Here is a 27,873-nt window from a genome sequence, read left to right as displayed (position 1 = left end):
CTGGGCGGGGCGAGCCGCCACCGCCGCCGCCTCCTCCTCCTCCCGCTGCCCGGCGGCTCCGCGGAGCGGCGAGGTCGGGCGTACGGCGGGGCCATGGCGAGCGCGGCGCGGGGGCTGCTCGGCCGGGGGCTGCCGCCGCTCCTGCTCCTCTGCGCCTTGCTGCCGGGCCCGGCCCGCGCCGCCCACATCAAGAAAGCGGAGGCGGCGGCGCCCGGCGAGGCGCTGCGGTACCTGCACTCGGCCGAGCTGGGCGAGGCGCTGCGGGCGCTGGCGGCCGCGGCCCCCCCGGGCCTGGCGCGGCTCTTCAGCATCGGCCAGTCGGTGGAGGGACGGCAGCTGTGGGTGCTGCGCCTGACGGCGGGGCTGGGACCGGAACGGGCCGGCGAGGAGCCCGGCGGTTCGGCCCTGCCCGGCCGGCCGCAGGTGAAGCTGGTGGGGAACATGCACGGGGACGAGCCGCTGGCGCGGCCGCTGCTGCTCCGCCTGGCCCAGGAGCTGGTGCGGGGCTGGGCCGGCGGCGAGGAGCGCATCGGCCGCCTGCTCAACACCACCGACCTCTACCTGCTGCCCAGCCTCAACCCCGACGGCTTCGAGCGCGCCCGCGAGGGCGACTGCGGCGGCGGCGGAGCGGAGGGCGGCCGGGAGAACAGCCGCGGCCGCGACCTCAACCGCAGCTTCCCCGACCAGTTCGGGGCCGCCGAACCCGACCTGGAGCCCGTGCCCGAGGTGCAAGCCCTCATCGGCTGGATGCGCCGCAACAAGTGAGTGCGGACCGGACCGGATCGCCCGGCCCGAGACCCTCGGCTCCGCTCCCTGGGGGCTTCAGCCTGCTTTCAGCCTTTCCCAGCGCTTCCTAGCAGGGCTTGCCGGGGGGAAAAGACCCCAAGCCGTTTCTCCACCTGTTTCTCCCCGGCCTGCCTCCTGCACTGGGTTGGCCCTTTATGGCAGCTGGGGCCAATCCTGCGCCCAGCGACCCGGCTAACCCTCGTACTGGGTAGCGTGTGCGGGAGATCGGTTCGGTGGCCGTGGTTTGCCGGGCACCTGCGAAGGAGCCCCGCTGGGCACAGCCCGTGCCCTCAACGTGGCCAGGCCTTCCTGGTCTCCGTGGTCATCCACGTGTTTCCCTTCTCCAGGAGCCCGCAAGCTGGAAACTTCTTGTCCGCTTTGTCTTGAGCCTCTCTGCAGGTCTTGCTGTTGGGGGTGATAAGGCTTTTGCCATGAGCTGTGGGATGCTTAAAATATTTGGGGTTAAGTGCGTAGCTGGTCTGTGTACAAACACGTTAACAAAGAGTCACGTCAAGCAGGGCTTCCCCCCTGACTTTGTGTTTTATGGAAAATTCCCTGGATTTAGCAATAACGCTCTGTGCAGCAGCATTTCCAAATACAGGCCCTGTTCCTGCAGCCCTCTTCCCCATCTGTCCTCCTGTCGAAGTGTGCAGGGCTGAGCCTTAAGCACCCACCCTGACCCGTTAGGCTCTCGCCTTCCAAGGGGGTGGATGGTGGGAAGCTTCTGTGCCTGGAGCGGGGCAGTCTGGGAGGGGAGATGGCACCTTTGAAGCCCGGCTCCGGTTTGGGGCCTGGGGCAGCCCCAGAAAGCGCAGTGGCCAGACTGGGCACCGTCTCTTCATTTGCTCTGTGCTCTTCTTTAGAGAACTGTGGAAGGTCCAAACCACTAAGGTCAGTGCAGCCAACTGTGTGAAGTTGAGCAGAGAAAGCCAGAATGCAAAGTCTGATCAGATACGAGCGATGCACTGAAACAAACTGTGGCCCTCTTCCCAAAACGGGGATAGAGAGAGAAACAGAGAGGGGCTGGCTGACGGCCGCAGTGCACTGTAGGGCTCTTGGTTGGATCCAACCAACACACACAACGTTTAGCATTATATAATGTTTGCTCAGTTTTAGGGAAGAAAATTTGCTTGGACAAACTATCTTTATTAAAATGTGGTGGATGGTGTTGCCCATGGGGATTATTGCTCTAGAGGAATTTCATTAACTGCACCAGTAATTGCTTGTCCTAAGGATCCTTTAGGACAGCTCTGATGCAGCAGTTTGCATTGAAATCCCTCCAGACTTGGTTCAACTCAAAATTAGTTACTAGGGAAACTAATGCGCGTTCTTAATATAATTTTGAAAATACCTTGGGCTTTTTTTTTTTTTTTGAGTGAGTGTTTGAGGTGGGATTTGCATGTAAGCCAGGGTGAAACAGGAAGAACACGGTGCTTTGTGCATCTCTCTGCCTGGCAGCACCAGTTAATGCTGGTACAATTGTTAGACTAACATAACTACTGATAGAAAAATGAATGGGTAAACAGAACTGTTTGATTAAAAAAAGAGAGAGCGCGTGTAATGCAATTCGTGTGCACTATTTTAAGCAAGGCAAAGGTCTTGGTCACGTTACCTCTGCTCAGGAACTAAATCCCATTTGACCGAATGAGGAGGAGAGCGCTTTTTCCCTCAGTGCTGTATTTGGTGGAAAGAGGAAGAGCAGAGACAATTACCTTTGGGATTCATTGAAATGCTTATGCTGCCCGTGATTGAATTAAAGTGTGATACAGGTCATGCCATGCTATATTTTCTGACTTGGGATTTTAACGGCTCTGTCACACTTCCAGGTTTTTTTTTGTGCAAGTCAGTTCTGTTGTACCTACCAGGCGTTGCTCAAAGCTTGACAAAGAGCCGTGTACATCGCTTTATGTGCAGGGCACTGCTTGTCTGTCATGGAGTTTGAGGGCTTTGTCTTAGGCTGCAGCAAGAAACTTGTTTCATCTCCAGTCATGCCAGATGTCAGTTTGGGGAGTGAATAAACCAGTCCTGAGAAATGGTTTATTGCAAAAATCTGCCGACGTCTCCAACGTGCTCCCACTCGGACACTGTTCAGACCCTCTGACAATCCTGCTTGCTGTGTTGGAGGCTGCCGTTAATATGAGGGGATACATCTCCCAGGACCGTGTATCTTTTTGTCCAGCAGTAGCTGACTCAGTGTTGGACGAGTGCATATCTGTTAACGTAACCTTGGTGTAGCAGCAGCTCCACAGGCGTTCTCCCAGCACAGGGCTGATGGAGCAGGGTCTGATCGCTTCCTCTTCCAAACTGGTGTTACTGCTGGGCACCTTGTCCAGTGGGCGCATTTTGCCTCATTGATCCCAAATAGAGTTTGGAGGCTCTTGAGAACACAGTTTGGGTGGGAAGGCAGCAGAATAACTGGTTGGGCAGCTGTAGCCACCTTCCTGTTGAAATTGTTCCAGTATGACTCTTTCTTCTTTTTCTTCTTCTCCTTCCCAACCCCAGGTTTCTGCTCTCTGGCAATCTTCATGGTGGCTCAGTGGTTGCAAGCTATCCCTATGATGACTCTCCCACACATAAGCCCACAGGAGTCTACAGTAAATCAGCTGATGACGAAGTGTTCAAATATTTGGCAAAAGCTTACGCGTCACATCACCCCATAATGAGAACTGGCAAACCCAACTGCCCTGGCGAGGAGGGAGAAACCTTCCAAGATGGTATCACAAATGGTGCCCAGTGGTATGATGTAGAAGGTAAGCTGTGCTGGTGAATCGCTCTAACTGCTAGCTCACCTAACAGAGTGTCTTGTAGAAAGAGTTTATTGCTCCCGGTGAGAGCTGACATCCAAACCAGTGGTGATTATCACAGAGGAAAGGATGGTGGGGGAAGTGATATTTTTAACTTTGAATGTGTTCTAGCAGCTTGAAATGAAGGGAGGTGGCATCACGGGCACACCAGTAAGTGCTTGATGAATCACAGCTTGGGAGATGTTCATAGGGAAGAGATTGCAGCAAACTGGAGAATTCTTCCTGACCCTGTTAGATGCCGGAGAGTTATCCTGCTTGTGGGAGGCTTTGTTTGCCAAGTGAACCGTCATTAGATCTCTAGATGGAGTATTAAAGGTATTAAACCAATGCCAGTATTCCGTGATTTTTTTTTTAACCTCCAAACTTGTAATTTTGTAAATGATTATAGAACAGTCTGCTGTAAAACTACGTAAAACTTAAATGCGTGGTCTGAGCTAAGCTAGCTGCTCTCGCTGGAAGTGGGGTAGGCAGCTTTTCCATGAACTGCTCTGCTGTTAGACCTGTGCAGAGGGTGACAACCAGCACAGCCTGTTCTTATCCACCAGCGTGGCAGGATGTAGAAGGGATCTGAAATTCAGTTTGCTGGGGCTTCTAGGAGAGCTCCTAATCACTCCATTAGGCAGCTGTGTTGGAGGTGATCTGAATATAAGCAAATTATCTCCTGGTGCACACTCTGCTTGTGTGGAGGTGGCTGGCCTGGCTCAGCCACACAGTGGGCTGCTCTGCGTGCGTTGGTTTTGCTGTAAATGGGATTTAAATGACAGATTTTGTGATGAGATGCTCTTGTGGAAAAGGCTGTGTGGGCTGGCAGAAAGAGAAATCTTGGCCATGTCATTAGAAGAAGTTACACCATTGCCATGCCCCCTCAGCGGATGTTGTACAACCGTGGCCTTGCCAGACCGTGCAGAAACTTCTGTGGTGAGGACACAACAAAAAATTTGCATAAATGATCTGAAGAAGTTGTGTTTCTTTGCTGCGCCTGGACTGCTCTGCTTTCCCTCATGCTAGGGCTGAGGGATGAAGGTGGTAATGCTGAGCAAGCAGTGACATTGAATGTTGTTTATCCTTCAGAGCTTACAGCTTAACAAATTCTACTAAGACGGTGTCTTTCCAAAACATAGGCTTCAGAGCTGACTCCTGTCTTAACCCTGCATCCACCTGGCTTGGGAAGGAGGGAGAGGGATCTATTACTGGGCCTGAACACATCACCTCTGTGCTGGAAGAGGAAGTCTTGATTTCAGCGGTGGCTGAATCATTCCCCAGGATTTCACTGATCAAATAACATGTCATGTTCAAATAAGATGCAGTTTTATCTCTTTCTCTAGCACCTATCTGCTTCCCTCCACCCTGTAGAGCACACCAGCCCTGGTGTTTGCTGGCTCAAGGTTCACTCTGCTGCTGTGAAAAGTCCAGCAGGAGAAAGGTTTGTGTAGTCTGTTGAATTTGCTTATGGGGGAACAGGATATCCTGGATGATTTGTGCCGCCTTGTTCTGGTGACAGTCGTTACCAGCAAATACCTCAGCCGGGAAGTTTGTTAGCGGCAGCTCTAATGTTTTCTGCCCTTGTAATGAAGTGGGATGGGCGTTCTCTGAAGGGAGGGTGGTTCCAGAGCTTTGGGCTTGTGTTCCCCTGCCCGCAGTGAGCAGCATTTTTCACTGCAGGGTTAACGTCTTCATCCTCCTGCTAGGATGTGGGACACCTGGCTAGTGGCTGCGGCGCTGGTGTGTGAGCCTTTGAGGCTGCCTTTGTCTTGCCAGTGAGCAGAGCAGAGGTTTCACCTACTTTCCTTTCGCAGGAAATGGCAAGGTGTGAACTGAGACCAGTTTGCTCTGTGCTGCCATTGCTGTGGCCTATATTATGTCCAATAGCCTCCAGCATTCAGCCTCTGCAGAAATAAACTCTTTCACTGTGACAAGCCGCAATCTTGGGCTCAGCGCTGATGGCTGTAGGCAATTCGTGGGCAGAGATTACAGGGAGGGTGTACCGGCACTAACTCTCAGAATGGAGCATTACTGAGGTTGAAGACAGGAGCTGCTGGGCACCTGTATGGTCTCTCCCCTAAGCAGTAATTTACCTCTCGTTGCTGTTAAAGATGCACATGTGGAGGGTGATGGCAGCCCTTGGAGCATGTCCCAGGCTGAGGAGTTCATGTAAAGTGTAACCCACAGGAGCTGAGATCCAGGGGAGAGCACGGGTGAACTAACAGATACCGCAGAGGCCAGTACGCGTGTATTTTGATGTTGTGTGAAGTTACTGTGTCCCTTCAGGGATTGTAGGTGTTAACGTTTATTTTTAGTGGTGGATGAAGAGCAGGCAAAGGGGAGTCAGTTGTAGGCAGTGTGTGACAGAAGTAGCAAAACCACCACGGTGGCTCTGTTGAGTCATCTGATTCGTTCAGCTCCGTGCCAAGGACTGTTGAGGCTCATACTCGGATCAGGAGGCCTTTCCCAGTGATTGCAGAATTTAAATGTGTGGTAAAATGAGGCTGGGGAAATCCCAGTACTCTGCAGGAGCTCCCTGGGCTGAGCTCTAGAGAGAACCAGAGCACAGAGTTCTGTGAACGATGCAGGGCACACGCTTCTGGCCTCTGGATCAGGTTGTGCCAGGAGAGACTGCAGGCTCCAAGTGAACTAAAGCCAGGAAAAACAGAAATGAGAACATAAAGTCTCAACAGGTGGAAATTTTCCTGCCACGTTTTATCATGTGAAATCAAACATGCTGGAAAGCAAACTGCCATGGGATTCATTGTCCCGGAGTTACCAGTTCAGGTTTATGCTGGTGCCAGACCCCATTAACTTTCATTTGAGTTTGCAAACAACCTCTTATGCGAGTCAAACCGAGGTGGCAAGTATAAACCATTGGAGTAATTGTTAAGGTCAAGTGTGCACAGAGAAAGATGGCTCTCTGCCAGGCAGCTGAATTCTGCTTCTGCATTCCAGCTGCTATAGATAAGCACGTTTGTAACTGCGTTGCTTTTTAGAGGCTATCTCTGTTTTACATGCTCTTGCTCTTCCTTCCTTTTTAACCTCTGGGGGTTTTAACTACCGAGAGGCTGGTTCAGATCAAGTAAATGCATGCAAGTCTGGTCGGGTGTATGGTCCAGATGATGCTTGGAAAGCGGTTAAGAAACCGCTTAAGTCTTAGTCTGCGGGAGGAACGTGCTTGCCTTTATTTTGTGAAGAGCCCAGTTCAGAAACTGAATTCAACGTAAAGTTTGATAGGGTATTTTGTGGGCAGCCTTGGAAGGTCATGTTATTATTTGCAGTCCCTTCCTAAGAGTTTTTTTTCCTTGCTAGTTTGACTCTCTGATGTCCAAGTGTTTGAGGTGCTTCTGGTGTCTACCAGAAGGCACTTGCAGGTTGGAAGTTGATTTAGGTTACATGTGTGCTTACTAGGTTGTTTTGACTGTGGTTACTAGCCACACTGAGCTTCTGAACGGCTTTTAGTGGTGTCAAACTCAGAGCAGTTAAAATGAGTGCTGAGAACAGTGGGTGCTTATGGCATCACTGTCGTGGCCTCTGTTTCCTGGGCATGGCAGAAGGCAGTTGCGCGTGAGCTCTCGTAGAAGTTTTCAGCCATGTCTTTCTGGGATATGCACGATTAGCTGCCCTTATGTGTTTGTACGTGTTTTCATAAAATTCTTATTGCAATTCTTTCTTTCTTCTTGAGAAAAGTATTGGCTTGATGGTTCGAGGGTGTGATGCCTTTTTTCAGATCTAACGTGAGCTGCTGGGTGGTGCTGTGATGGTGCAGCTCTTAGGAAGACCCTGCCCTCCTCTTCGAGAGAGCCCCGAGAAGGCTGCAGGGCTGTGCTGCTCTGGGCTGTGTGATGGAGCTGCTGGAGCTGGAGGCTCAGACCTCACCTCCTCTGAGTTTTAATGATTGCAGACTAATAGACCAAAACATTCCTCTGCCTGTTTGGTGCTGGTGCTCACCCGGTCTCATGCTACGAGACAAATGGTTCTGTCCACAGAGTAAGTGACCTGTGCCACGTATTTAATCATGTCTCTAGCTTGCTTTGTGCCATCTGCTCTCTCTGCAGAGCAGACACGACTATTTCTCTGCTTTAACTTAGCTGCAGGTCTCTTATCTCCTAATGTCTGTTCCAGCAAGACCTGGAATTAGAGAGGTTTCTGCATAGAACAGTTTGAAAATAGAGTCCTTCCTGGCTGACCTGGAAGGCTTCTCTTGGCACGGGGTGTATTTATGGTATCTGGATCCCCGGGCTTGACTCTATAGAGAGCTGCATTCTCCTACTTGGCTGCCTGGTTTGAGCTTGGCAGGGAGCAGAGGCATGCTTGTCAGCGTGAACTCTGCGGCACTTGTGCTGCAAGAGGTCTGGGATCCTTCCCTGAAGTGCAGTCCTGATGCTCAAGGAGTGGGACAGAGCAAGAGAGAGCAGTCACTTGTTGGGACTGTAAGCTGCTTGCTTTTGCTTTGCTTTCCTCACCGGTGAAATAGGTATGATGCTTCATTGGGAGGCTGAAGCTTTATGGAGTGTGGGCTAAAAGACACCCTGTGATTAAAAAAAATGCTGGAATAAATCCAGCAAGTTATCCTAGATATTACCCAAACAGATAGGTAGAGTAGAAGCATTGCAATCTTGACAGTCCTCTGCCTTGGGTGTGCTTTTTCTGCTCTGCTCCGTGAATGTAGTGCTCTGCTAATGGTAGGCTGTGTGCAGGTTTCTCTTTACACCTCCAGATCTTCTGCGTAGCCAGGAGAGGCTGTGCAGATGGTATGTGGAAAAATAACTCATTCCATATGCTGTAAAAATAACTGTCCTGCTCTGCAGCCGGGCCGTGTGAAGGCCAAATATGTGCAGCCGATACAATCCAAATTTTCAAGCATGTAATGGACTACTTTCTCGAAGAGACATTTTTACCAAAATTGATGTAGCAAGCTCTAATTTAGTCCATTGCTGCTCTACTATGGGTGAGCATCTGTCCTAAATTTGCTTGAATGGCAGATGAAGCACTAAATATGCTTCATAATGGCTCTGGTTTACGTATGGATGTTTTCAAATGCATTAGCGTCCTGCTATGAACAGATGGTTATAGGCTGGCAAATTGTTTCACTCTGCATGGTGTTTACTGGTGAGAGAGCAGCCCGCTGTGGGTTACTTTTTGGAGCCTGGTAACAGGAGCTGAATAGAACTACGTATCAGATTTGCAGGCCTTGTTCCTCTAACCTCTTGAACTGAGTTTGAGAGTTTTAAAGTCCTCCAACACTTTTTGGCCCCTTGTGCTGGACAGAAAAGTCTCTTTCCTGTTTTGATCTCAGCCCATGCACAAGCTGCAATGCTTTTTCTGGCAGCAAGTGACGTTTGATTTGTTACAATAGAAGTTTCGTGTTCCCTTAGCAGCAGGCTCCCAGAAGAATTGAGAGGAACTGGGACATCTTTGTTGTGGTACCGTCCCGCACATCTTCCCAGGGGTCTGTTCTTCTAAATCCTACTTTATGCTGTCAGTCCATCTCTGCTTTACCTGAGTGCAGTGGGGCTATTGAATTCAGAGATGCAGTCCCTGACCTTTTGGGACAGTGAATGCTTACAGCCACCACGTTTATTATAAGTCTCCTCTGCTGGGTAGAGTGCTGCTGATAGCTTTTCCGGGCCGTGCATTAACACAGCCTCTGCAAATGCCAGGTAGTGCATTTGCACCGTGGTATTGATCCATTCTGGCTGGTTAATTGGCCAGCACCCTGGAGGTTCCCTCGCTTGTGAATGACTAGAAAACTGCTCAGACAAAGCAAGTGAGGTTTATTAGCATAGCACAAATGTAGCACTTTGGTGGGCAAAGCAAAGGCTGGGAGTGCAAATTATGCATTTCTTACAGACTTGCCTGCTGGGGTCCTGCAGGCTGGTGCCATGACAAGTGCCACAGGCTGTCTTCTGCTTTCATTCCTCCTGAAGTTTGCATCTGTCTCCTGCAGAGCAAATGTATAGCTGTTCTGTGACAGATGGGCTTCTGAGAGCCAGTTTGACTTCCTCAACTCATCTGGAAGAGACCCACTGCCTGCGCCCCTGGGTCCCTCTGACCCCAGTGGGAGTCATTCAGTCGGTGCGCAGGGGTCTCTGGGCTGAGCGGTCCCAGGTGCTGTTGTGCAGGTTGGGATGGAACTGTCTAGGAAGTGGTGGCCAAGGCCATGGCGTGCCAGTCTGCCTGGATTGTAACTGAATAAGGTTGTGCACCCAGAAGATATCATCAGTATGCATAAAACTTAGCGTGGTGTGTTTTCCATGCTGAAACAACTGCCTGATTTGGTGGTGGTGGAAACGATCCTCTCATGTGGCCATGACATCTGGCTACAGTCATGTGGTGGGATTTGACTCTGAAACCTGTTTCACAGACTTGTGGTGTTTTTGGAATGTCCTTTTTACTGTTGAAAGCTCCCATGAATGTTTAGAGGGCTGAACATTTGCAGCCTTCAGCAGCATGCTGAATTCTGAGCTCCTGATCATGAGTGTTGATACCTGCGGACCTCAAGTCCTGGTACATGATTCATTCTTGTTTGAGAAACAGGTTTGCTTGCTGAGGGTTGAATGTAAGCTTCAGCAAATGGGGTCAGGACACTTGCTGGAACAAGGTGACCTTTTCAATTCATAGCAGTGCCTGTGGTTTCTCTGAAGGGCAAGAATAGCAAGATGAGCTTAATACTGGGAAACGCACTCCCGTTTTCTGGTGCTGGTTTAACACTAAGCTAGCAAGCTGTCCCCAGGTGCTGCAACATCCTTAAATTGATTTGAGTGTGTTGCCTTAAAGAAGAAATGTGGGAGGAGGCTGGTGACTTGGCTGGAGGTCTCAGAGAAAAGAGCAAGTTTCCCAGTTCGAGTTTCTCAGGTGGACAAGTCTGTGTCCTGTTCTCCTCTTGCAGGACCTGGCTGCTGTAGGGTCACAGGAGTCCTCAGTGGTGAAGGAGGCATCACTGGCCTCCCAAATCAAGAGGAGAGTTTCCTGAAGGTGACTTGCTGCAGTTCACTGCATGCTGTCACCACGTCAGACCTTGTCAGGCTTTCTGCTAGAGCTGCTCTAAATATCAAGTAAATGGAGACCTTCAGATAAGGAGTTGGAGGAAAAGAGCAGCTGAGGAAGTAGAGAAGGGGGAGCATTCTTCTCATCTGGAGTTTTGCTAAGAGTTTTTTGGTAGAAGAGCTGTGTGGTCCTTGAAACCGATTTCTGCATGCAGATTCGAGCTGCCACCTCCTGGGTTGATAGTCTGGTGTGTTCTTTTGTATCAGAGGCCTGAAGCTTATTTGGGTGGAGTAACTTCTCTTGCAGGAAGACCTCACAAATCTAAAGGTACCTTGGAACACATAGTGAAGGACTTGGCAGCAGTAGCGTTCAAACCTTGGTGTGTCTGCCCTGGCACGCTGGATTTGTAGTGTCTGGAAAATGTCTTCACAATAGAGTGAATCCATATGAATTTCCAAGTGCTCTGCTGCTGAGTTCAGCTGACAGAGCAGTGAGACTGAAGGGACTGTCATCTTTGAAATGTCTGTGGCTGATTTGAATGGCCAGCATGCTGGTTACTGGGAGAAATGGAGCTCAATCTTCCCCAGCACAGGCTCTCACAATGATCTGATCTGACTTTCCTCCTTAGGTTGTTCACTCTGGAGCTAGGGCAGCGTCATGGTGAGATGCTGTGGGGGGCTGAAGGACAAGGAAAAATGTGTGTCCCGTGGCGGGATGTCTGTGCGTTGCTCTTGGGACATGTCTCTGCCTTATTTTCTTAGGTGGGATGCAGGATTACAACTATGTGTGGGCCAACTGCTTTGAGATCACATTGGAGCTGTCCTGCTGCAAATATCCGCCGACCTCCGAGCTTCAGCAGGAGTGGGAGAACAACCGGGACTCTCTCCTTGCTTTCATTGAGAAGGTAGTGTGGGCTGGGATGGGGAATGGGGACAGCAGCTGTGAAACCCACGTGTCCGTGGTGGGCTGAGCGCACTGTGTGCAGTTGCTCTTGTGGCTTTGTTTGCTGCAGTTGCTGCGCAGAGATTGGTGGCTACAAAGCTGCTGTGTATATCTGTGGTTCTGCCACAGTTCCCACATCCTCCACGATAGCAGAGCTCTGCTGAGAGGGGTCTCGTGGGGTTGTGTTAGAGGGATTGGTCAGTGCAGATCTCACTAAGTAATGCAGAGTATCTGTAGCCTCACTGCTGTGAACCTCCAGTGATTTTCAAAAGCACCAACACTGCTGAGACCTTGGCTTGCAGAATCCTCTGCCAGGCTGTCTCCAGATGCCCAGTGTATGAGTTGAGTAGGTGACAGTTTAGGCTGGAAAGGGAGGCAGCTGCCTTTTGTCCCTCAGTATGGTGTGTAACCCTGCTATGTTCATATTGTTGTGTGCCCATGTTGATAAATTAGAGGGTTTGTTAGGGAGGATAAATTCTGAGATCTTGCTGCCTTCCTAGTGCATGCTTGAATTCCTGTCCTTGCCATCTGGCCAAGCGCTGTCTGAATCATGGGCCCTTGAATGTCTTTGCCTGGCAGCTGTCCTGCTCTGCTGCATTTGGGGAAGGGCAGGGGGGTATTGCTGGGTGAGGACACAGTTCCCTTGATGTTTCCTGTCTTCAGCCAGGCTCTTGCATTGTTTTCCTCAGGTCCACATTGGTGTGAAAGGCTTTGTCAGGGATGCAGTCACTGGAGCTGGCCTGGAGAACGCGATCATTGTTGTTGCTGGTATTGCTCATAACATCACAGCAGGCAAATTTGGTGATTACCACCGACTGCTTGTGCCTGGGACCTACAACGTGACCGCAGTTGTAATGGGGTAATGTCTCTGTGGCAGCCTGCATGCACACTGCCAACTGCTCGTGTTCCTTCACTTGATTTCTTCCTCCAAAGCATCTTGTGTATTTAAGGGGCTTGGCTGGAAGCTGCAGCGGTAAAGGGCTCCAGCTTAGAACTGCAGCTGTGTTTGTTCACCCCATGCCCTGCTGCAGCGGGGTGCTGTTGGGTGCACAGCATTTCTGTCACCTTTGTTTGATTGCTTGTATCGACTTGCATCTTACTTTTTGGGCAAAGGTAGAAAGTGGAGTAGGGTTGCTCCAGTAAGAGTTTGTGTTGTCTCAAGGCTGGGTGTGAATGTGTAGCTTGCCCCTAGGCTAGCCCTGTGATATGCCTGTGGCTTCTTCCCCGGTGAGTCTGTAAAGAAGAACTTGTGCCTCTGACACAGCACGGACAGCAGCGTAGCTGGGTCCGGTGGCAGCGGGATGAGTCCTGTCAGCTTGTTCACTGGTGAATCTCATGTAGTCGTTAACATCCCAGTGCGTTCAGGCTGGGAGGAGTAGGCTGGAATGGTGGAGAGGCTGCAGGGGGTTTTCGCCTCTGTTCTGCAGAGCCTCCTTCCTGAAGCCAGCTGTGTTTTTCACAGTTACACACCAGTGACCAGAGAGAACATCGAGGTGAAGGAGGGAGCTGCCACAGAAGTGGATTTCTCCTTGCAGCCAACTGTAATGCCACCAGCTCTTAACGTCACGCAGTTCATAGCAACGCCTGCTCCTGTCTCTACCATCACGCCCACCCCGGTGCAGGCAGAGGCCCCAAGCCCAACCTCTCTCCATCAGCCTGTCCAACCTGTGGACTTCCGCCACCATCACTTCTCAGACATGGAGATCTTTCTGCGGCGGTATGCCAACGAGTACCCCAACATAACTCGACTCTACTCCGTGGGCAAGTCGGTGGAGCTGCGGGAGCTCTACGTCATGGAGATCTCTGACAACCCTGGCGTCCATGAAGCGGGTAATGTGGGAAGTCCTTTTAAGCGAGGCACTAGTCCCAGACCCTTTGCTTTGGGAGACTGTGGGCAGAGCAAAAAGGAGCGTAGAGCTGGCAACTGTCTGAAGAGACACTGAGCTGCTCCTTGCAGTATCCTTTCTAAAAAGACCAGGTGCAGTGGGTGGCGCTAGTGTGAGTTAAAGTGCATTGCTGGGGACATCTACGCTGGTTGTGGAGCTCCGGGGACAGAAGGACCAGGCGGTTTCCCTGAAACAATGTTTGTCCTTTTTGGTGTTGTGGAAGCAGAAGGGTAAATTTTAGGTAAATGCCCTCTGGCCCTGCAGAAAGGCCTGAGAGTGCAATGCTCAGGGTGGTGAGATGTCTCCAAGCTTTAATATAAGTGGTTATAATTGTCTCTTTGGTGTGGCCTTACGTATTCAGGTGAGCCGGAGTTCAAGTACATCGGTAACATGCATGGGAATGAAGTTGTGGGGCGAGAGCTTCTCCTGAACCTCATCGAGTACCTCTGCAAGAACTTTGGCACAGATCCTGAAGTGACAGACCTGGTCCAGAGCACCCGGATCCATATTATGCCGTCCATGAACCCTGATGGCTATGAGAAGTCCCAGGAAGGTATTGCTGTCTGTGTTGAAACATCTGTGGGGTTTCTAGCTCTGAGAACAATACTTTGGGTTCATGGTACATCTCTGAGAAATCTGGAAGCCTTGCTGGACCAGAAGTGCTCTCCGTCCAGGGAGGCTGGGAAGGGACTTGGTGCGTGCCGTGGGATGAGTGGGTGGACCCTGCACTGCAGGATGTGGGCAGCCGACCGATGCTTGAAGCTGTTGGAGAGAGCTCTTATGCTTCGGCAGAGCTATATGTTGCCCCTGTTTGGGTCCCCTTATGGTTTGTGGCTATCCCAAGGCTTATTTTAAAAAAAGACATTCCTTTGACACAGCTCATACTTGCTGTGCTTTGGTCCATGCTCTTAGTAACATGTGATGCGGGAGCCAGGCTGTCTGCAGAGCACTTGTCCAAGGATAATATAGACTTTTATTGTGATGTTGAAATTGGCAAAAACATCCTTCAAGGAGGTCCTTAAAACTGCATGGCTCTTGCAGATTGGCAGAACAGAATCCGTCCAGAATGATTTTCTGGAAGCAGAGCTCTGCTTGGGTTTAACAAAGAACTTGTCCGGCTGGTTTCAGAAGGTGAGCTCTGAGGTTTCTGCGGTCGTGACATCCGGCTGCTGGGATTGTTCATGGTTCGCTGCCTTTCTGCTCGCTGTGGTCTGGCTGGCACTGAGAGCCTGTGCAAACACCTGCTGAAAGGGCCCCCGGACACCTCTGTGCGCAGAGCAGACCTGTCGCTGAAGGAAAGTGTGGGGGTCCCATCACTCTAGGGTGTAGGGAGCCAGCACTGTTGTGCTTTCTGCTGTTTTCCGTGAGTTGATAACTGTAAGCTCTGTAGTAAGAGGATGAAGCCTCTGCACTGAAGTGGGAGCTTGCATAGGGTGCAAGCTTGAACATGTGTTTAATTTTCAGGAGACAGAGGAGGTACCGTTGGCAGAAACAACAGCAAGAACTACGACCTGAACCGGAACTTCCCAGATCAGTTCTTCCATGTGGCAGACCCTCTGCAGCCAGAAACTCTTGCTGTCATGACCTGGTTAAAGAATTACCCATTTGTGCTCTCAGCAAACCTGCACGGAGGTATGGCAGCCAAATCGAGCTCCTTCCTTTGCGCTGAGGTTTGAGGGATGGGAGTTTGCAGGGGTATCTCTGTAGCATTCTAGGTGTGAACTGGAGCTCTTGCAGAGAGCTCTCTGCCCTTGGCATTGCTGTGAAATGGCAGGGGCAAAGGCAGCCAGGTTCCTGCAATGGGGGTAAAGCCATTTGCAAAGGGCCTACACAAAGAGTAAATCAACCCTTTTGTTCATGCTGCTGGAAGATGGATCAGAAGCCAGAAACAGAGGGTGAAAACCGTGTCCCCAAGCACATTTGTAGGGAGTTGAAGAGGCTGCTGGGAGGATCCCAACCACTTCTCTGAAGGGAGCACATGGATTGGGGAGTAGCTAGCACCCTGCCCGCTGGGAGATGGGGACGGACTCTCTTGTCAGCGGTTGCTCAGCAGCTGGGTCTGGGAATGTGATATAGTGCTGCGGCTGTTAAAGGCTTCATAGTATTTATAAAGTGAAGGGAACACATTGTAATCCTGAGGGTTCCCTGCCTTGAATCGCATGGCAGAACTATGAAATTTGCTGTAATTTAATTATCTTTTTGGAGTGATCTAAATTAAGTCTCTGTATTACAGCTTATTCCCTAGACAGTTTGTCTGCAAGCTTGTAGCTGTGGTAACTCGCAGGTGGTTGCCTTGTGCTAGCATGTTTAATTTTGTAGTGCAGAAGTACCATGTGTGGGTACGAGGGAGCTGGCAGTTCTCCAGCAGCGGTGGTGCCTGGGGTTCCACGGTGCTATTAGTACAACTTGCTTAGAGAAAGCTTCAGTAAGCCAAAGATGTTATAATCTGTCGGTGCTCACAATAAACTCCAGAAGGCTGAAAAACTACAGTGGTTGGGCCAAGGGCACCATGCATGTTCTAGGAAATTCCTCCCCTTGCTTTCCGTCCTCCGTGAAAACGATCATTATGAGTCTGTGCTCATCCCTTCCACATGTAGGAGCCAAACCTTTGATGTGTCGTGGCTTGGGTTCACCTTCCCAGCTGGGTGCGGTCTTATCTCTTCCTGTGCTTTTGTTGTCTCTTCTAGCCACTGGCTTAATACTTTGTTTAATGCCGAGTCTTGAGAAACGGAAGACTCTTTGGAGAAAAAGAAAAACTTCCCATATTAGGCTGAGGGATGAGTTGGAAAGCGTGCAAGTACGAGTCAAAGCTTGTTTCCCCTGCAGGTTCTCTGGTGGTTAATTACCCCTTTGATGATGATGAACAAGGAATAGCCATATACAGTAAATCCCCAGACGACGCTGTGTTTCAGCAGCTGGCGCTTTCCTACTCCAAGGTAAAGCTCTAACTGGAAAACAGGCACATCCTGCTGGGTTAACTCCTGATGCTGTCGGGAATCTCCTGAGTGGCTGGTAGAGGAGGGCACAGGTACTGTGAGCACCTGGTGTTGCAGGCACAGCAGAAGGGTCCTGCGGGAAGCTCTCGTTCCGTGAGTGGATGTCCAGCATGTTCTGTCTGCAGGTGCTGTAGGAGGAGCGCTCTGTGCAGGCACAGGGGCCAACACACTGAACGGTGGTAGAAAATGCTGTACACGGGCCGGGAGGAGAGCAAGGATGTCTATGGGTTAGGGTTGGCTGTGGGTGCAGTCTGTTTGTGTTGCAGCCATACAAATACGTGTCTACATGAATGTCTGTGTTTGGTAACCCCAAGTGTGTGACTAACGTTAGAACAAAAGTGCCAGTGGCTGTAGAGTGCAGGCTCAGCTTCACATGTTGTATCTTTTTTTTTTTTTAGGAAAATACAAAGATGTATCAGGGAAGCCCTTGTAAGGATATGTACCCCACTGAGTACTTCCCACATGGCATCACTAATGGGGCTAAGTGGTACAACGTTCCAGGTAAAGTAGACCCTAAGTCTCTTGCATTGTGTACCTCCAAGTTAACGCACGTGCAGCTTAAAGAATTTAGCCTGATCAATTGCAAACTCTACATTGGTCAGCCCAGATTACTGGGACTCAGGTTTCTTTTATAACCTCTTAAATAATGTACCCAGATAAAGTTATTCCTGGGGGAAGGAATTTATAGGGTAGTTTTTCTGGCTATTAGGAAAATGGTTTCATAAAATTTTACAGCAGTATATTAGCATGAAAGGTATTTACAAGAAGGATGGTTATTTGTCTGCTATTTCGGCATCCCTTTGAAGCTTGAACGTTGCCCTGCGTAAAAGCCTTCTCTCTTCAGCTATAAAATGCATGCTGTAGTTTGTACTTCATCTTTCTCTACTATCTGATTTTTTTTTTTTTTTTTTTTTGAGCTTTGGTACAATCGCCTTCAGGAGACCTTGTCAAAACTTTTTTTACATTCCTGTTGTAGGTGGGATGCAAGACTGGAATTACTTAAATACGAACTGCTTTGAAGTGACCATTGAGCTGGGCTGCGTGAAATATCCAAAAGCTGAGGAGCTGCCAAAGTACTGGGAGCAGAATCGTCGATCTCTCCTCCAGTTCATGAAACAGGTGAGACACTTTGACCCCAAGCAATTGTGTGAGCTGCCTCTGGGGTTTACATTAGATGTGCCAGAATGAACTGGCTAGTCTGCAGGCTGAAGGGAGTGCTGCTTCCTGGTTAGACTGGGTACCTGCTCCACAGAAATCATTCCCATCAGAACCCGTCTCGACGACTCCTCTCCACTCCTTCTCAACATACCAGACATCTGTATGGAAACAGCAGCCAGGTGATGCAGGTGTGGCCTTGTTATTTACCACTACTGGAGTGGTCTTTAAGTGTTGTTCCCATCTGAGTCCAGGGCTGGTGGTAGTGCAGCGTATCTGGGGCATGAAAACAAAGACGTGGAGCAAACAGTGCTGTGGTGGCACCCTGAGCCAAACAATTGATCTTTGTCCACGCCAGCTACTGGCGAGTCTAACCTGAACCCCTTTGGAACACGTTGCTCCTCTGGGAATGCTGAACCTCCTGGGCTGGGAGCTGGTGGGATCTGGGTGTCTGCACTCCCGCAGCGATGTGTGGGGTGGGAGGCAGAGCGAGGGCTGGCACTCAGCAGCGCTCCGGGTCTGTGCACAGGTTCGCCGCGGCGTCTGGGGATTTGTGCTGGATGCGATGGACGGAAGGGGCATTCTCAACGCCACCATCAGCGTTGCGGACATCAACCACCCGGTGACCACCTACAAGGATGGAGACTACTGGCGCCTCTTGGTCCAGGGGACGTACAAAATCACAGCGTCTGCCCGAGGGTGAGCAAGCCGTGGCACAAGGAGCAAACAGCTGCATGACTGACTTCCCAGTCAGGAGTAGTTCCATTGCCTCTGCCTACGGCAGATGTAGGCATGGGTGTTATCTCCTACCCTCTGGCCTGTGCAGAGTTAGCAATGTGATGCTACCCTGGTGTCAAAGACTGCGCACCTGGCACTGGTGTATAATCCAAGTCTTTCCTTGTTTGGAGGTGGTGTGGGGAAGGAGTTGATAACTTAGTGTCTCTAGGGGAAATTCCCTTGCAGGCAGCTGCCCACAGAAATGACTTCATCACTTCAACCACTGCCAAAACCTCTGTGTTAAAGCAGCCTGACTTGTTGTCCTGCCAGTCTGCCACGTAACCCTGTAACACCTGAGCCAAAAGCAGCTCACTGCCATGTTGGGCCCTGAGCTGCTGCCTGTCCTCCTACCACTCCCATGTCCCTTTGAAGTGTTCTTGCTCTTCATTTCTATGCTTCTCACTTTTGGCTGGGGAGCAGTAGCAGTCCCGTGTGAGTGTCTAGTCAGGAAGGGGGATGGCTAGTTGTGTGAGGTCTCAAATGCCTGATGTTTCCTTGTGCCTTCTCTTCCCTGGGCAGGTATGATCCAGTGACTAAGATGGTGGAAGTTGGCAGCAAAGGTGGGGTGCAGGTCAACTTCACTCTTTCACGGACAGACATCAAAGTGGAGGAGGGGAAGGTGCCGGTCTTGAACACCCCAGACACCAGCGACCCCAGTGAGAAGGAGTTTGAGACCCTGATCAAAGATCTCTCTGCTGAGAATGGCCTGGAGCGACTCCTGCTTACCTCCTCAGGGGATGTCTCTCCTTATCGATACCGCCCTTACAAGGACCTCTCTGAGTTCCTCCGAGGCCTCAATCTGAACTACCCACAAATCACAAATCTCACCAGGTAAAAACTCAAAGCAGCAGTGCTCAGCTCCTCCCTGAGCAGCAGCCTGTGGTAGGGAAGTAGTGAAACGATGAGCCATGAACGCAGCGCAGAGATGGGGAGCTTGTCCCTCCCCTTCCCTGTGGTCCTCAAGTTCAAGGGAGGCCCGTGTGTAAGGGCATGGTGGCATTGCATTATCTGCAGGGACTCGCAAATGCATCCATGTGCTTTTTCCTGAGATGTCATTTTATTGACTTAAACCTAGGGTGCCGTCAGTTCCCCAGGGGTGCCTGGGACTGGCAATATTCCCAGCACTGGTATGCCAAGCTTCTGCCAATACCTCTGTTCCATGGTCTCCATTTCCTCCCTTTTCCAAATCCTTTCTGACATCCACCCTGCTAAAGAGTTCCCAGCAAAAGTGATCAAATTTGACTTACAAATCTCAGATGGCCTGTTTTGATGGTCTGCCTTCAGATTTTAATTCAGTAGTGCGAGACATGTTGGAGTTAGCTTGCCCTGAGCCAAGGTCTCTGCCCTCCTGCAGGAGGCCAGCTGCTGCAGTCCTCTGCTTTTCTGTGTGACCTGTAGTGCTTACCCTCTGTCAGCTTCAGAAAGCACAAATCTCTTTGTCCCAGGACCTCATTTGCTTGTTGTTACCAGGCACAACATGCTCATGTGCTGTCCCTGCTGGTGCCAAGGCTGCTTTTCTGATCTGTAGCCTCTATTGTCCTTCCAGTTGCATCAGCCCCGATTGTGTTCCCTGCTTTGCTTGCATTCAGTTTGCTAACTTAATGGCATGACTGTAGCAACAACTTCTGCATTACTGGAAATAGGCCTGCTTTTGTCCTCTACACCGGGTGCTTTATAAATTAGTTTGATGTCCAGATGTATCATGCTCTGAAGGGAAAAAAAAACCCACCAAACCAACCCTCCCCCCCCAATATTGGAAGCACAGAAGCATTTAGCAGTTCCACATTTATCGTGATGTCATAGGCTATGTAGAGATATATGGAGCTTTGGGTGTCCTGTACATCTGGACCTGGATATAATCTTACACAGATGCTTGTGTTCAAACTGATGTTCATAGTGACTTCTGTTTGGTGCTGCTGCAAATCTCTCATGATGTGGTTGTATTTTGTGTGTCACTTGTCTTTGCAGCCTCCTCATGGAGGTTGGCAGCAGTTCCTTTCCACACCGGGATTTCTCCTTAAGGTCAGGCTAGAGGTGCGCTCTCTTCCTGAGCTGACGCTCTGGTTTCTCATCTCTTGGCAGTTTGGGTCAGAGCGTTGAGTTCCGTCAGCTCTGGTCCCTTGAAATCTCCAACAAGCCCAACCAGTCTGAGCCTGAGGAGCCAAAGATCCGCTTTGTTGCTGGTATTCACGGAAACGCTCCCGTTGGTACAGAGCTGCTCCTGGCACTGGCAGAATTTCTTTGCATGAACTACAAGAAGAATACTGCTGTTACAAAGGTGAGGAGCCAATGCAAGGGCCTGTCTTGGAGCCTTCCAGCTATATCCTGAGAAGACAGTGCTCATTGGGAGAGACTTGCCTTGTTAACACTGGCTTGTGGCTTGCAGTGATCCTGTGCATAATGGGGAGGTGTTGTGAGATCCATGGGGCGAGTGGGAACCTCTAACTGCAGTTCCTAGGCAAATGAGGTGTACAGAGAATGAACCTTACTAATTGCGCTTTATGTACTGTTTCTTCTCCTTTTGTTCAGCTGATTGACCGAACACGGATTGTGATTGTGCCTTCCTTGAATCCAGACGGACGTGAGATAGCGCAGGAGAGAGGCTGCACATCGAAGATAGGCCAGACTAATGCTCATGGCAGAGATCTGGACACAGACTTCGCAAGTAAAGCAAACTAAAGCAAAGCGATGTGTAGTGTCCCTGTAGAAATGCAGGCTGCTGTAGAAGTCTCCTGCTAGCTGCTCTAGGATTGGGTGTATTTGTTTGGTTACAGGGTCTACCTGTAAAGAGAGCAGTACTCCTGCCCTGGAGCTCAGGCAGCACAGCTGCTGGGAGGCTTCCAAAGCTTGGATCCCCTTTACAGATGGTGATTTGCAATCTTTTATTTGCAAGGAAAAGACAAAGCAGAGTTCTTTAGGAATAGTCTGGAGGTCGGATGACACCTAATGTATTTTTCCTGTTAACTGATTTCTTTCAGCCCTGGATTTCTGAAAAATACCCTCTGTTTGTGCTCCCCAGAAACAGTCTCCTTTTTTCATGCTTTTCTGTTTTCCATGTAACTGCCTACTATATGTGTAGCACTGTATCAGTGCTATGCCCACCCTTCCTGGGGACAAAGTGTTCTCTCTGGCCAGGTTTGGCTGGGATCATCCCAAATGCTTTCTTAAGAAAATGTCCATTTGGTGACATTGAGGAGAGCAAACACACATGAAATACCTTCTATATCACAAAAGTAAATAGCTTGGGAAATAGTGACGTGTCACATTTGTTTAGCTTTGCAGATGAATTCCTCCCATGGGTAGTGTGAACTAGGTGGTTTATTTGATCTGTCAGGTGCATCTGCCGAGATCTAACAAATACCTTTTAATACATGCAGCAGACTTAATTTCAGACATAAACAAAGAATGTACTTCTGCTGGCCTCTCAAATAGCAGAGGAAACTGTTATCAATTCCCTTTTCTATTTGTTGTTCTGATTTACAGGCAATTACTCCCGGTACTCGGGGACACGAGAGCCTGAGACCAAAGCCATCATAGAGAATTTGATATTGAAGCAGGATTTCAGCCTCTCTGTTGCGCTAGATGGAGGATCTCTGCTTGTCACTTACCCGTATGATAAACCAGCACAGACAGGTATGACTAACTCCTCCAGGGCTTTGCACGTACAGTTATGCCAGCACAGACAGGTATGACTAACTCCTCCAGGGCCTTGCACGTACAGTTACCCTCGGGCTGTCTTTGCAGAAGTTCATGTGACTGCATGGTGTAAGAGCTTTTTGCGCTGGTGGTGTTCTGTAGCCTCCTTTTGTGTTCAGCCCTTTGTGTGTGGAGTAGCCAGTCTGTTAAGTAAAGCTATAAAACCTCGCAGGATTTAGCTAGGGATCAGAACACTTACCATTTCCATTCCTACAACAGTATTTCAACCTTTCTTCTGCCAAAGCCAGTACAAAGTCTGCTTTTGATACCACCCCTCAGTGTTAGACAATATCTGGAATGTCCCTGAAACAATGTGTGTCACTGTTTAATACAGGATTGTGGGACTCGAATGGGAATCTGCCCCTCCAGTGAACAGGAGTTGCACTCTAAGTCTCACTTTTCTCTTTGTAGTGGAGAACAAAGAAACTCTGAAGCATTTGGCATCTCTGTATGCAAACAACCATCCGCTGATGCATTTGGGCCAGCCAGGCTGTCCAAATAAGTCAGGTATGTTTGGTTGAATCCTTTAGACCCCCCTGTCAGCTTGTGCTAGACACTGCTAGGAGCAGATCTGTCTGACAGCTGTGTTCTTGCTCTCACAGATGAAAATATTCCTGGAGGTGTGATCCGTGGCTCTGAATGGCACAGTCACTTGGGAAGTATGAAGGTACTTCATCACGGCACAAGGCTTTGCAGCTCTACTAAACAAGCATTAAAAAGCGTATTTGTTCTGATGTCTGGGCAAAATTTCCCCACCTCAAGCTGCACTTTGCAAAGCTTTTTAAATACCACCTCTTCTCTTGTAACTGTGGTTTTGATTTTTGCAGGATTTCAGTGTTACGTTTGGTCACTGTCCTGAGATCACTGTTTATACCAGCTGCTGTTACTTCCCAAGTGCTGGACAGCTTCCTGGCCTGTGGGCAGACCACAGGAAATCTCTCCTTAGCATGCTTGTGGAGGTGAGCCACAGTCTGTGGGAGGAATTTCTGGCAAGGAGTGAAGGTAGTGGGACGGGTGGGGAGGGGGAGAGGAAGAGAGCAGTATGGGGGGTCTTTGTGTTTTTGTTGGTGCTGTGTAATTACAAACAGTCGTAGTTTGGACTGTATGAAGAATGGATTGAACAGAGGCAGCAAGTGACCAGGAAATGCATTGACATGAGAGGTAAACATCTGTGCTGTGTTGCCTCACGATGGGCTTAAGCAGTCCTTGCAGTATTGTGCACTTTTATTTATTAGGGGGGTCAAGGATGGAGAATGGGCTGTATTTTGAGGGGAAGGTTAGATCCTATTTTAGTTACAAATGTGCCGTGTGCTTGGATCTGAACTTCAAGTGTTTGAAATGCTTTATTTCAGGTTCATAAGGGAGTCCATGGGTTTGTCCAAGACAAGAGTGGCAAGGCAATTTCTAAAGCTACCATTGTTCTTAATGAAGGCTTGAGGGTTTATACTAAAGAAGGTGGCTATTTCCATGTGCTGTTGGCTCCAGGTTTGCATAACATCAATGCGATAGCTGACGGGTACCAGCAAAAACATGTCAAGGTACGTGAATGTCCGTATCCGAGATCTTTCCCCCACTCCCTGTCATATAAAGGCATCCCTGTTTGGGCTCTGCCTAGCTGGCTGTGTTTAGCTGCTGATTATGTGCCCAGGGTAGCTGTTTTCTGCCTTCATATAATGGATGGGGAAGAATTTCCCAGCATAGCAGGGTTGTTTTGGGCAGTAGCTTTTCTTTCCATTGCACTTGTCTTTGGCATCTGCCCGGTCCTGCCCTGGTCAGCAAGTATCTCTTTTGTCTGGACACCTAACAGAGGTGCAGGCTTTGAGACAGTCTGAGCTCTCATATCTTTCCTCTGCAGGTCTTTGTACGTCATGATGCACCCAGCTCTGTGTTCATTGTATTTGATACCGAAAACAGGATATTTGGTCTGCCAAGGGAGCTGGTTGTAACTGTTGCAGGTAAAGTGACACTTTTGATTAAAGCTTTTGAGCTTTGCTTTCTGTACAAGTTCATGCTGACAATGACCCTTCTTTTCACTGAACTGGAAAAGTAGCCTGCAGACTTAAGCCATCTCCTGCTTTCCCTTCTGAACGCGTGCTTGTCCTTGCAAACTGGTCCAACAACCCTTGGATCTGGTGATGCTGGGCTAGCAGGAGGGAGGGAAGGAGGGAAGAAAGAAGTAGAGAATGTTGCAGGGGTCTGAAGGGTCCAGAATAGACTTTGAGATGCCTAGAATGGGGAGAGCATGTTTGTGCATAGAGCTGGGAGATCTTGCTTCTTCCCCAAGATTTCTTTGAGGGGTGTGGCACCAGGTAAGCATTAAGAGATTTATTTTATTAATTTTTTTTGTTGTTGTTGAGGTGGCAGCTGCTGGGGAGCCTAGAGTTTATACCCAGTGGTCTGCAGAGAAACTCAATGATCCTATCCTAGATTGCAAGCACAGAAAGCTAGTGTAGTCCTGCTCTGGGAGCAGCTCTCTTGCATGGTGTGTCTTCCATGGCCTAGGAGGAAGAATTAGGGTCACAGTGAAGTGAGGAAAGTGGTTGTGACTGTAGAAGGGAAGAGAGATGGTGGCAAGCCTAGGAGCCTCTGGGGTAGGGGAACATGGCATTAACTTTAATGTCTTCTCTCTGGCAGGTGCCAGTATGTCTGCTCTGGTCCTCACCGCCTGTATCATCTGGTGTGTCTGCTCAATTAAGTCCAACAGACACAAGGATGGCTTCCACCGCCTCCGGCAGCACCATGACGATTATGAGGACGAAATCCGCATGATGTCCACTGGCTCAAAGAAGTCCCTCCTGAGCCATGAATTCCAGGATGAAACAGACACTGAAGAAGAAACATTGTACTCCACCAAACACTGACACCTCCCCGGCAGCAAAGGAGGTTCCCATGGACCAGACCCTGTGGTGGGGGGTGATCCCTGTGGTTCAGTTTTGAAACATTAGCTTGCAGGATGTGTCCTCCAGAGGTGTGGGTGGCAGCTCCCAACTTCCCTCTACGGTTTGCTCTCTTCCCATGTACATGCAAATCAATGGGTGTTGGAGGCTGTGTTCGGGCTAAGGACATGGCTTGTTACAATTTTGGGTCAAGATCTGGAGGTTCACATGATGTTTTTTGAAAGGCAACTTAACAGGGTGGCCGGCAGAGTTCCTAGCACTTCCCCAGCATCTCAACACAGTGAGCAGATGGTGGGGAAGTGCCTCAAGACCTGCATGGAGTTGTAGTTACAACACTCCAAAGCAGTTTCTCTACCTGTTTTGATTTCATTTTTTCCACTCTGTACTTGGGGGAAGCCAGATTCACTTCACTCCATGTTCTGCAGAGCAGCCCTTGGAAAAAGACCAAAAAAAAAAAAAAAAAAAAGCCCTTGGTTCTCAGCTGGTCCCTTGGAGCTTTTCCCCACCATGAGATGCTGTGGCCTGCTATGATCTGCAGTGGTTGTGGAGCACCTCTACTGTGTTGCTAGTTCCAGGCAGTGACTTCGCATCCTGAAAGCTGGGGGAGATGATATCCATTCTTGATGTGAGCTGGAGAAAGGAGCAAATGTCAGAGCTTCAGTGAACTCTGACAAAATTCAGTTGCTTGCCAGCTCTGCGGTACTGCTGTTCCTGACTTCTGGGGAAGAAAGAAACTTTATCCCCATCGCCCCTGGTTGCTTTTTGTTTGTGTAGTAGACTTGGCCTTTGGGGTCTCATGTTAGCATTACAACAGCACAGTGTCTGAAAGAGCAGCTGGAGGTTGTTCTAAGCAAATGGATAACCTGTGGTGGATACTGTAGAAAAGCAATCAGTTACTGACTTCACCTAATCAGTTTTGCTCAAGTCCACCACTATTCAGGAGGAAACAGTGAAATCTGACCACTGTATTTGAGCATTATTGCAGCAGCAGGGAGAGGTCATGGGAGTATCCATGGCCCAACTTCAGTCTTAAATTTTGAAGAAAAGCTGTACCATTTGCCATTGTCCACCTAATACCATTTAGTGATCAGAGCACTTTGGAAACGCTCTCTCATCAAGCTCTGGTGATGGTAGGCATCAGATTAGCCTGCTGGCTTGGCTCTGTTCTGCTACTACAGCGTCCCTGAAGTACGTAGCAAGAGCTCCACCTGCTTGTGTGTGTGCAGTTGTGTCCGCTGCTGCGGAGGCCTGGGTGCAGAGCATGAGGAAGGGCTAAATGGCTGTGCTGAAGAAGGGAAAAGCAGCCAAATTTTGTTTTGTAGCACTTGGCAGGAAGTTGGAAAGAGGAGCCACAGCATGCATCCCTAAGACACATGGGATTTGTGGGGAACAGAAGGGATGTCCAGAAGGGAAGAATGACTGAAATGTTTGATTTTCAAAGCCTTTACGCATCTCTGACGTTCCTGTGCTTTCTGGGCAGAAGGCTGGGGTTGGAATAGGCACTTATTTTCTTGCTGCTCATTTTCTCTTTTAATTCTTGCCCCACTGACCTGAGCTCTGGAGTGCAGGAGCCTGGCACAGCAACGTCTTAGGCATCTGTTCTGCAGGAGCCTGGGGAGGCCCACTAGTGAAACCTGCACGTGGTGTCTATGGGGGGGGTGTTTGTACCCAAATGTATGATGGGGTCTGTTCTGCAGGGCTCTGACCTGGTCTCCTCTGGGGGAACAGTGCAGTGGATTCCCTGCTGAAGGCTGTTGGGCCACGTCACCTGGGAAGGAGCTGTTCCTCCCCTCTGTGTGCAGTAAATGCCCTTCCAGAACCACGTGCCTGTGGGCATGCTGTCATGCTCATCATCTCAGCTGATTTTGTGCAGCTATCTGGAGGGATAAACACCCTGGAGGGATAAACACCAGCATACTTTCTTCCCTGTTCCACAGGGAATTATATTGCATGAAACATGTGATAAGATCTGGCTGGGGAGGTATGCTGGGAACAGGGAGATGAGGCTGAGCCTTCCCCGTGCTCCTGTCCCACATGGCTGTGGCGTGAAAGAGCTGCTCTTGTTGCCTCTGTTCTGCAGGAGCCATGACCATCTCTGTGCCTGCTCCCAGCTCATCGTGCTGAGCAGAGGATGGGATTTGGTCCTGGGCTGTGACCTGTTGCCACGTGTAATGGGCTGCAGCATGCAATAGCGTTAGCCCTGCCTCATCTCTGAACTTTTCCTGCTTCTGAGGGCTTTAACAAGAGCCACAGCTGGGGTTTTATATAAAAGTTGAGTTTGCAAATGGCTCTTAGGGCTCTGTTTGGGCTTTGTTTGCTCTGGCAGCAGGTAACGGACGGAGCTGGCCTTGCTCTGTCCCACTAGCAATAAGTCTTGTTAGGAATCGGCCCTTTCCCTCTGAGAGTGCATTTTGCAATTAGCTTGGAGTAGGTGCGTATTTTTAAGGTGAGTGGATTTGAGATGTTTTGCAAACGCGTGAGACTTCTCCCCGCAGCAGGACCAGGTGGGGTGTCTGGCTCTCGCTCCATGCTCGGTGCCCCAGCAAGTAAGCGCTGGGCCCGTTTGTCGCCGGCGTGGGGAAGGCAGGAGCGGCTTCCCCTCCCTGTCAGTCTGTCTGTCTGTCCATCCGTCCACCCGTGGGAGCGCCTGTGCCCTTTCTGGCGAGGAGCCGGTCCCCCGCGGGCGCTTGCCCCTGGAGCGTGTCGGTCCGTGCACTGTGCCTTCAAATGTACATTTTTAAAAGGGACTTGAATCGCCTTTTTCCCTGGAAGCGGGACGGGGCGGCGTGAGGCGAAGCCTGGCTCTGCCCTCAGCGGGGCCCTCTGTGTGGGTGGTTTTTTTTTACCTGTATACCGAGATCCAATAATCTGTATAAAACTATTTTGATGTCCACCTGGCTTGGCTCGTTCTTCCTACAACTGATCTTGGGGGTTCGGGGCTGCAAGGAGGACGCTGGGC

General features: G+C 49.9%; 1 protein-coding gene across 1 annotated transcript; it reads left to right on the top strand.

The window, feature by feature from the left end:
* Positions 1–46: 46 nt before the first annotated feature.
* CPD (carboxypeptidase D) lies at positions 47–27,807 on the top strand. The gene is made up of 21 exons (XM_069791139.1): positions 47–761; positions 3,289–3,536; positions 11,327–11,469; positions 12,197–12,366; positions 12,970–13,337; positions 13,755–13,946; positions 14,858–15,025; positions 16,220–16,329; positions 16,788–16,890; positions 17,366–17,508; positions 18,074–18,243; positions 18,841–19,152; positions 20,404–20,599; positions 20,851–20,986; positions 21,805–21,954; positions 22,429–22,524; positions 22,620–22,684; positions 22,845–22,976; positions 23,370–23,555; positions 23,873–23,972; positions 24,652–27,807. Exons 1-21 carry the CDS (start codon positions 94–96, stop codon positions 24,876–24,878), a joined length of 4,083 nt encoding a protein of 1,360 aa, XP_069647240.1. The 5' UTR covers positions 47–93; the 3' UTR covers positions 24,879–27,807.
* The last annotated feature ends 66 nt before the right edge of the window (positions 27,808–27,873 follow it).

Source organism: Haliaeetus albicilla, chromosome 9, assembly GCF_947461875.1.
Source record: "Haliaeetus albicilla chromosome 9, bHalAlb1.1, whole genome shotgun sequence".
Lineage (NCBI taxonomy): Eukaryota > Metazoa > Chordata > Aves > Accipitriformes > Accipitridae > Haliaeetus > Haliaeetus albicilla.
Note: the sequence above shows the minus strand (reverse complement) of the source record. Positions and strands in the feature narration are given on the sequence as shown.